This window comes from Megalobrama amblycephala, linkage group LG15, assembly GCF_018812025.1.
Source record: "Megalobrama amblycephala isolate DHTTF-2021 linkage group LG15, ASM1881202v1, whole genome shotgun sequence".
NCBI classification, from domain to species: domain Eukaryota; kingdom Metazoa; phylum Chordata; class Actinopteri; order Cypriniformes; family Xenocyprididae; genus Megalobrama; species Megalobrama amblycephala.
Genome location: NC_063058.1, coordinates 2,622,021 through 2,631,647, shown reverse-complemented (window position 1 = coordinate 2,631,647; position 9,627 = coordinate 2,622,021). Strand labels below are relative to the sequence as shown.

Genomic DNA, 9,627 nt, shown 5'->3' with positions numbered 1-9,627 from the left:
CACAAATGTGATATGAAAGCCACGTCCGAAATCGCGTACTCTCTTTAGTCAGTACTTATTTTGAATAAGTAATTACTTCACGACCGCAAAAAAAAAAAAAAGTATGTTCTACATATGAGTGTAGTATAATGTAATCTGGAAACAGGCCTCCTACATTTGCCATGTTGTCAAGCACATGCTGCATCTGAAATCACACTCTCTTGAGTAGGTGCTTATTTTGAATAAGATTTAGAATTATACATTTTGTATTTGCCATATTATGAATCTGTATCTAGTAGCTCTTTGTAGTCGTCTGGAGAGGTATGGGAAAAAATAAAGAGTTACTGATTAGGTAACAGGGAATTATTACATCTGAGTACTATTATTTCTATAATCAGAATTTCTTATAAGTTAATAGTAGTTAGAATACTCATGTTGCGTTACTCATTCATTCCAGTGTAGTTATTAATGACAGAACAGTATTCTAAAGTGTTACAACACATATCAAAATTTTCGTAGGATCAAAACTGCAAATAACATGAAATCACTTCCAGAGCTCTTTAAGGAGAAGATGGGTGGCTCTTAAAAGAGCCTTTGGGTCGCTGAGAGTCTCGGTTGAATCTCTACTTGGAGCTGGTGTACTTGGTGACGGCCTTGGTGCCCTCGGACACGGCGTGTTTGGCCAGCTCTCCGGGCAGCAGCAGACGCACAGCGGTCTGGATCTCTCTAGAAGTGATGGTGGAGCGCTTGTTGTAGTGAGCGAGACGAGACGACTCACCGGCGATGCGCTCGAAGATGTCGTTGACGAAAGAGTTCATGATGCCCATCGCCTTGGAAGAGATGCCGGTGTCAGGATGAACCTGCTTCAGGACTTTGTAGACATAGATAGCGTAACTCTCCTTCCTGGACCTCTTGCGCTTCTTTCCTCCCTTACCGGCGGTCTTCGTGACGGCCTTCTTGGAGCCCTTCTTAGGCGCGGACTTTGCTGGTTCAGGCATGATACTGCTTGATCGCAAACTTGAAAATACAATGTGGAGTCAGAAGCGACACAGAGGCATTTATTCACCGCCCTATGCTAATTTTCAAAGATACAGATTGCCTCTTTTAATAGGCCAAACCCATAAACTCGTATTTCATTGGACAACTCAAAGCATCACGAGCGGAATGAGGGCCAATCACATGCGCCGCCGCCAACCGCTCAAAGTTTGAACTACACCCTGACTGTGTCCTTTGTTTCGTTTCCCGCTCTTTTCATTATTAGTTTGAGAAAATAAGGACTTCTAGGCAAATGTTGTGAACCATCGTGTAATTTTAACACCATTATAGAGCCATTGAGGGAGTTTGGAAAGAAAGAGACAAATAATGGTCAGACACCCTTTACAAACACTTTTTCCTAGGAACATCTTTTGATTAATGATAATGTTTAACTGTTTAAACTACCAGGATATCAATAAAAGACAATTTGATTCGTGTAAAACAAATTCTACATTTCCACTTTTGCCAACTTTGATATTATTGTAATGTTGATGCCCCTTTGTTTGTTTTGTTAAAAAACAGATTCTGCTAAATTATTGAAACTTGTGTAATAAAAAGTGGGTTTCGTGCGCTATTTAAGCACTAATACTTTTGGAATCATTGATCTGTTATAAAGGGAGATGGAAGATGTTGATAGTGTCGATGCATGTTAAACCTTATGAGTTGTTACTTTTGGTTAATTTCATCCTGGTTTCAGAACACATCAAAAATAATAATAATAATAATTAAATGTGCAGTCAAGATGGCTAAAACATTATACTCTTTATGTGACAGAGTGGGTGGCTCTTAAAAGAACCGTTGGGTTGGTGTAGTTGTTCCTGATTTGAGAAGTTTATCCCCCGAAGCCGTACAGAGTGCGTCCCTGTCGCTTCAGCGCGTACACAACATCCATGGCGGTCACGGTCTTTCTCTTGGCGTGCTCGGTGTAGGTGACGGCATCGCGGATGACGTTCTCCAGAAACACCTTCAACACTCCGCGGGTCTCCTCGTAGATCAGACCGGAGATGCGCTTGACACCGCCACGGCGAGCGAGACGACGGATGGCGGGTTTGGTGATTCCCTGGATGTTATCGCGCAGAACTTTACGGTGACGCTTGGCGCCTCCTTTTCCGAGTCCTTTACCGCCTTTGCCTCTTCCAGACATGTTTTATACAACTCTATCAAGCGATGATAAAGAATGATACACAAGTGTAATTGGGAGGCCTTATACATTTGCTTACAGGACCTGACAGAAACCAGGACCGCGCCGCACACCAGTCCCCCAAAGTAGCTAGAGCACGTGATTTAATCCCTGCCCTGACGCTTTTCATGTTAAATTTCAGGTTTCATAAAATCTATTTCACAAAGATAATAATTTACAGTAGTTCAGTTTGATAATGAGAGGGACACAAGACGTCATATCACAATATTAAAGTAAAATTATTAAATAATAGAGTGACGTTATATCTTCTGTTTATGCCTGTGTTTGTACATACATATTTTAATTTAGGAAACCCAAACACTAGAGACACAGACAACATTTATTTTACGTATTACAACTGCAATGACAAATACAGGATTATGTTCGATACTTTACTAACTGTACATTTTAACCCTTAAACAGGCAAGAGTAGAAAATTATCAGCAAAAAACAAACAAAAAAAAAACAACAACACATATTCAAAGATATAAAAAGCCAAATCATCAATATGTTGTATGTGATGCAAAAAAAAAAAAAAAAGTACAAAATATGGCTCATGACGTCTAATATTGATGCAAAATTTATTGTGTTTTTACACTGCTGAACGATCTCATCTTCAAACTCAGGGCTTGAGGTCGGCTGTCTAGGTTTTTCTACCATTTAAATTACAATAATGTATACATAACTATCAAATATATAATGTGAATGACATAAAAAACCAAATGCTAAATAAATATTATAAAATATATAATGAATGTAGTGGTCCCCTGGTGTTGTGTGACACTGGTGTTACCTTTAACAAAAATCTCTTATTTTGAATTAGCAAATCACACTGATGACATCACTTGACATCCTTCTTCCTGTTTCCTGAAGATCAATGAAGAAAGGCCAATGGAAAGTCCACTCTCTCTTTTTACTTATCAGAAATTTTAATTAGAAAATCATAATTTCATATGAAGCTTTTAGTTGAAGTTACTGGTGTGACCTACTTTATTGTTAGGGAATTATAAAAAACTAGAATACAAATGGATTAAATTACTTGATTTAGTGAATATATCATAATTTACAACATGTGGATTGATTCCTTGCAGCAGCCATTTTGTAAAATGCATTTTTCATGAAAATTGGCCCTGATGTTACCCGTTTATAGATAAACTTTATTTAAAGCTGTTCATTAAGTTATTTTCATAAAATAGCACTAAGATTACATGATTATAACTTTTCTTTCTCATTGTTAATCCTCCTTTGGGCAGATATGGCTAAATTCAGTGCAGCGACATTTGTATACCAAATGTAAAAATTTAGTCTCATCTACTTAATTATAGTTGAAGAATAAGGATCTTTGGTCTTATGTATACGTCACTGGTGTTACTGTTTTTTGTCTGTCACATTAAATAAAATGTGTCATATGTGACATGATAATTTTACATCCATTGAATTCTGCAACACTCAAGAATTAAGATGTAAAGGATTGCATCATTTTTTTATAACTTTTTCAAATATTTTCATTGTTATAGCAAATACATGGTTGTGCAATTGAATTAACATCATTCAATCACACTTTTAACTAACCCGATTAAAAAAAAAAAAGAAAAACACAATCTCATTTTTTGCATTATCATTTTTCTATAACTCTGACTGCATGTGCTGAAAAAAATTGAGAAATATTTCATAATGTTTAAAAAAAAAAGCCAAAGTAGTAAGGTAACACCAGTGACAAAAAAACAAACACATTAAGCTGTCATTTGTATTCATAAAGTCAAATTATAACATAATGATGTGGTCCAAGTCAAGTTTAGAAAAATACATAAATTAAGACATTTAGTCATACCAAAAGGACGTTTCTGTAGAAAAAGACAAACTAATCTTATTGCAATCAAAGAATACAACTATCGACTCCTCTTAAGTGTAAAACTGGAAACTTCCTCGTTCAGTGTAATTTTGGTGGCTCTTAAAAGAGCCTTTGGGGTTTGATGTGGCTGATGCGGGTTTAGGCGCGCTCTCCGCGGATACGGCGGGCCAGCTGAATGTCTTTGGGCATGATAGTGACCCTCTTGGCGTGGATGGCGCACAGGTTGGTGTCCTCAAACAGACCGACCAAATAAGCCTCGCTGGCCTCCTGCAGGGCCATGACAGCGGAGCTCTGGAAGCGCAGATCCGTCTTGAAGTCCTGAGCGATTTCTCGGACCAGCCGCTGGAAGGGCAGTTTGCGGATCAGCAGCTCGGTGGACTTCTGATAACGGCGGATCTCTCGGAGAGCCACGGTCCCGGGCCTGTAACGATGGGGCTTCTTGACGCCGCCGGTGGCCGGAGCGCTCTTACGGGCGGCTTTGGTAGCGAGCTGCTTCCTCGGGGCTTTGCCACCGGTGGATTTACGAGCGGTCTGCTTAGTTCTTGCCATTGCTGCAGTGAACTTCTCTTTCTGTCCTGCTTACGCTGGAAATACTGCTCTGTGTTACACGCCTGCTTTTAAGGCATTGCGAGGCCATGAGCTCACAGTGTCGGGAGGGTGCCGAGGCTTGTGATTGGCTGATCTGTGACGTATGCTTATGACTGCTAGCCAATGACTGAGCGCTCCATCTTTTCAAACAAGCAGAGGGTTTCCCGCTTAATGTACTTTGTTCTGTTTGCTCAAACAGTGTAACACACCCGGAGGCTTTATACTCACATTGCTTTATTTATTTGTTCTGAAATATTCACCTTATTCCTAATGGTTGTACATATCTCGGATTTGAACAAAATAACACCATCTGTAATAAAAGCACTACAACAAAACACATTAACCCAAAAACCGATCTCAATCAAACAAGTTATGGGACTTTCATGTGCTCAAAACACTTTTCTGCGTTTCTGCTACTGTTGTATTTGTAAATACCCATACAGAGCAATCGTACAATTAATGGTTTTGATAGATCTTTTCCTGTTATGTTATATATGTAATGCAATTTTATTTTTTTATACTTTATATATACGTTTATATATGGTGTTATTAAACTGTTAAAGAAAGGCGCTCTATGTCCGATAAAATGGGTGGCTCTTAAAAGAGCCTTTGGGTTTCAGTAAGACCGACTAAGTCCGCTTATTTGGACTTGGCAGATTTCTCGGTCTTCTTGGGCAGCAGCACAGCCTGGATGTTGGGCAGCACACCGCCCTGAGCGATGGTCACTCCGCCCAGAAGTTTGTTCAACTCTTCGTCGTTGCGCACCGCCAGCTGCAGATGACGGGGGATGATGCGGGTCTTCTTGTTGTCCCGAGCGGCATTTCCAGCCAACTCCAGGATCTCAGCGGTAAGATACTCGAGCACAGCCGCCAGATAAACAGGAGCACCAGCACCAACGCGCTCGGCGTAGTTGCCTTTGCGGAGAAGCCTGTGAACACGGCCGACGGGGAACTGCAGTCCTGCCCTGGATGAGCGAGTCTTAGCCTTGGCTCTTGCTTTGCCTCCGGTTTTGCCTCTGCCACTCATTTTTACTTACAGCTAACAATTGTTTCTTCAAACGACACTGAAAGAAAGAAGAAGTGAGTTTCGCGGTACTGCCTTTAAGCGAACGTTCTTGTCGCCCATTGGTTGACAGTCTGTTAAGATTTCAAGCCAATCACTGAACTTCCCTCCAACACACAAACCCCACCCCCTTTTGGTGATCGGGTTATGCAGTATAGACTAAGAAAGAAAGAAAGAAAGAAAGAAAGAAAGAAAGAAAACATTAACAACAAGGACACCAACACAACAATATATCTAAAAATGGAAATAAAACAATTAAAAAAATGACATTCCCATTTGTACATATATGTACAATATTTCCATCTATGTCCACACCTACTCATATTCATGTCTCAACATTTAAAATTTTAAGTTTGCACACATTTTTACTCACCCGATGTTCTCTAAAACATCTCCTTGATGGTAAAAGAATGTAATGGATGAGAAGTATACTCATATAACAACCAATGCTCCAATAACTGAGTACACTCTAAAAAAAAGTGCTATATAGCACCAAAAGTGGTTCTTGGTAATCATAGGGGAACTTTTGCTATGTAGCACCATATCTTTAAAGGTGCTCTACAGCACCTTTGTCAAATGGTACTTTGTAGAACCCATAAGATGTGCAATATCACATATTTTTTCTTCAACAAAAATGGTGCTAAACAGCACCAACAGTGGTTCTTTGGAAGAACCTTTAAAGGGGCTAAACAGGTTCTTTGTAAGGCAGTGGTGCTATATAATAATAATAATAATAATAATAATAATAATCTTTATTTTATATAGCGCCTTTAACAGTAACATTTCAAAATCCTTCATAAGCATAAAAATAAATTAAAATAACAATAAAATAAACAACATTATGCATATATATATATATATCACAATAAAATCACATAAATGCTATTCTAAAAAATGACTTTTAAGAACAGACTTTTAAACACTAAAGGATTATATAGCACGTTAACCACCCCAAAGAACCGCTGAAGAACCACTGAAGCGCCAAGATTTGGTGCTATACAGCACTTAAAGTGGTTCCCCTATGATTACGAGCCAAAGAACCACTTTTAGTACTATATAAAACCTTTTTTAAGAGTGTAGCATTAGATATTTTATGTACAGGAATAATATTTGACCATTTACATGAACTAGGAACCTTATTATTTGACAGGAACTTGGTAAAAACAACAGTAAACCTCAAAAAGTAGGTAATTAAGATAAATCAATATTTATAACCGCTATTGTAGTTTACGGAATTTCTAAGTAGACAGTCAGCATGTGTAAAACATTGTCAGTCGAACTAAAGCGCTGAAACAACATTTTAACAAGCTTTACAAATAATTTACTTCGCCAAGATAATGGTGCGGTTTCCCGGACAGAGATTAAGCCTAGTCCTAGAATAAAATGGCCCTTTAAACCAGAATAACAGAAAACTGCCTTCTCTGTCATGGTTTAAAATAGTCCTAGACTTAGTCTAGTCCAGAGTTTAATAAACTGATTTCCTGAAGGAAGACTAGAGCTACTCCAGGACTAAATTGAGGCTTAAATTAAACCTACCAGGAGGCAGGTTTAACTTCAGATAAACGCTGTGTTTCAAACATGAGTCTTCTTGTGTTTCAAAGAAGACTCATGTATTACTTGGATATATATATATATTTTTTTTTTGATGCTGTTCACTTTATATAAACAATTTATTTTGATTTAACACCATTGTTTCTGGTTCAAATGTGATTGCTTCATGTTAAATTGACTTGAAAAGGTTACTAGAACTCACTTGATGTTTTCATTTTGAAATAACATGTTTCAGTCAAGTAACCCAATCAAACAGGACTGTCACTTCCCATCATGCTTCGCACCGGGCTGAATTGGGAGAGTAAATGTTGATAAAGTGTTATTTTATGCATTTTTAAGAAAGATGAGATTTTTGATATGTTAGTGTTTTTTGGAGATCACCGTTGTGGTGAAGTGTTGAGCTTGTGCTTGGGTTGAGGACCTGCTAATAAGCTTTTTTTTATTATTATTTTTTTTAATTAATTAATTTATTTTTTTAATAAATATAATGAAGCAGCCACTGTGATAGTGCTTTGGATCAAACCAGTATCATTTCTAGACTGCCAACACTGATTATCACATGTAAATAGTTATGTTTAGTTTGTTGCTATGTAAAGGACAAAACAAAAGCATTAATCATATGATTATTTTATATAGAGAATTCATCTATTAAAAAGGAATTCATTACAGATTCCCAGGCCTTTTTTTTTCCACAGCATTTTGCTTGCTTTAAAATAAATGTCTCTTGTTTAGTTAAGTTTTTATATTGGAGTCTTTTTTTGCTGTCATTGTTTTCCTTGGATTTGCTTCTCAGTTCCGTGCAATTTTAAGCTTTTCTTGGTTCATTCCAAGTACTATACATTTGAAATCTCCGGGCTGTGATTTAAATACTGCCCCCAGAACACGCATGTTAACAAATATTAAACTTTACAAAGAATTTACTTTCATAACTATTAAAATAGCAGGTCAAATCATTAACATCAGAGTTTTGCTCTTTATTCAGAGGTAGTGGGTGGCTCTTAAAAGAACCTTTGAGGAGAAACAGTAAAGACTTTATTTCTTTTTGGGCGCTGCCTTTTTAGGCTTGGCGGCTTTAGGCTTTGCCACCTTAGGTTTAGCCGCCTTGGCCTTTTTGGGGCTCTTGGCTGCTTTCTTAGCGGCTGCTGGCTTCTTTGCCTTCTTGGGGCTCTTCGTCGCCTTCTTAGCGGCTGTGGCAGCGGGTTTCTTGGCCTTCTTGGGCGATTTCTTGGCGGCGGGCTTCTTTGCCGCTGCTTTCTTGGGCTTCTTGGCAGCAGCGGGTTTCTTGGCCGCGGGCTTCTTCGCTTTAGGAGCCGCTTTCTTGGCCGGCTTCTTCTTGGTCTCGGCTTTCTGCTTGTTGAGCTTGAATGAGCCCGAAGCGCCGGTCCCTTTGACCTGCACCAGGGTGCCTTTAGTCACCAGACTCTTGATGGCGATCTTGACGCGGGAGTTGTTCTTCTCCACGTCGTAACCGTTGGCGGCGATAGCTTTCTTCAGGGCGGCGAGGGACACGCCGCTCCTCTCCTTGGATGCAGACACAGCTTTGACGATGAGTTCACCGACACCTGGACCTGCTTTCTTGGCTTTCGCAGCTGACTTCTTCTTGGGCGCTTTGGCCGGGGCGGCAGCAGCCGGGGCTGGAGCAGTTTCTGCCATCTCTCTCTCGGATCGGATCTACAGTCTTTCAAACGCTGTCTGGTTTCAGCAATGATCAGCGCTCGAGCGCCGCTGCGCTCTTAAATAACACATGAGAACCTTATAGACTCAACCCGCCCTGCTCGGTGTCTGTGCGCCTCCACGAGCCCTTCACGATTGTGTTTTCTTCTCTTACATTTGGGACAAAACTGGAGCGGTAAAATAGTTTGTCGCAGTAAAAACAAGGTGAGCACCGAGCAGAGGATCTGAACTTTCACTGGAGACTAAAACACGCGGAGAGGAAATGTTTCTTTTGTCTCCGTCAGACCAAATCCAAGTCGAGCATCAGCCACGGGAAAAAGCTGCGTGTACATTTGATGAATAGTTTTAATGGAAAAGTTGATAAAAGCCTGGACGTGTCCGCTGTGTGTTCAGAAAACAGTCTGAAAGCAACTTTAATGAATTCAGCATTAGTGAGGGGCGTGAAGAGGCTTTCATACAGCTGTTGTTTTGGGCAGCTTGAAGCACACGAACATCATCCGAGTCTGTTTGTGACTCTCCTGTCTGGCCCTCATCTTCGCTCAGCAGATGATAATAATAAAATAATAATAATAATTTCATCGCTAAAGTATTCATATTTTAAATTGTTAAATACGTTTTCATAAGCTGATGTAGCCTACATATTAAGACATGAAAATGTAAATGGTCATATTTGTTTCTCCTTATTAAAATTCTCCTTGAAATACAA

General features: G+C 39.3%; 3 protein-coding genes across 3 annotated transcripts; all 3 read right to left on the bottom strand.

Annotated features, from left to right (window-relative positions):
* Positions 1-432: 432 nt before the first annotated feature.
* LOC125247353 (histone H2B) lies at positions 433-1,044 on the bottom strand. Its single transcript, XM_048158606.1, has one exon. The coding sequence runs from the start codon at positions 975-977 to the stop codon at positions 603-605; it is 375 nt and encodes a 124-aa protein (XP_048014563.1). The 5' UTR covers positions 978-1,044; the 3' UTR covers positions 433-602.
* Positions 1,045-4,913: 3,869 nt separating this feature from the next.
* On the bottom strand, positions 4,914-5,697 carry LOC125247351 (histone H2A-like). Its single transcript, XM_048158603.1, has one exon. The coding sequence runs from the start codon at positions 5,658-5,660 to the stop codon at positions 5,274-5,276; it is 387 nt and encodes a 128-aa protein (XP_048014560.1). The 5' UTR covers positions 5,661-5,697; the 3' UTR covers positions 4,914-5,273.
* A 2,503-nt stretch (positions 5,698-8,200) lies between these two features.
* LOC125247348 (histone H1-like) lies at positions 8,201-9,034 on the bottom strand. The gene has a single exon (XM_048158601.1). It carries the CDS (start codon positions 8,898-8,900, stop codon positions 8,280-8,282), a length of 621 nt encoding a protein of 206 aa, XP_048014558.1. The 5' UTR covers positions 8,901-9,034; the 3' UTR covers positions 8,201-8,279.
* Positions 9,035-9,627: the final 593 nt, after the last annotated feature.

Excerpts from the sequence above, each read along its gene's own strand:
- LOC125247348 (XM_048158601.1), bottom strand. The coding sequence starts at position 8,900 with ATGGCAGAAACTGCTCCAGCCCCGGCTGCTGCCGCCCCGGCCAAAGCG.
- LOC125247351 (XM_048158603.1), bottom strand. The coding sequence starts at position 5,660 with ATGAGTGGCAGAGGCAAAACCGGAGGCAAAGCAAGAGCCAAGGCTAAG.
- LOC125247353 (XM_048158606.1), bottom strand. The coding sequence starts at position 977 with ATGCCTGAACCAGCAAAGTCCGCGCCTAAGAAGGGCTCCAAGAAGGCC.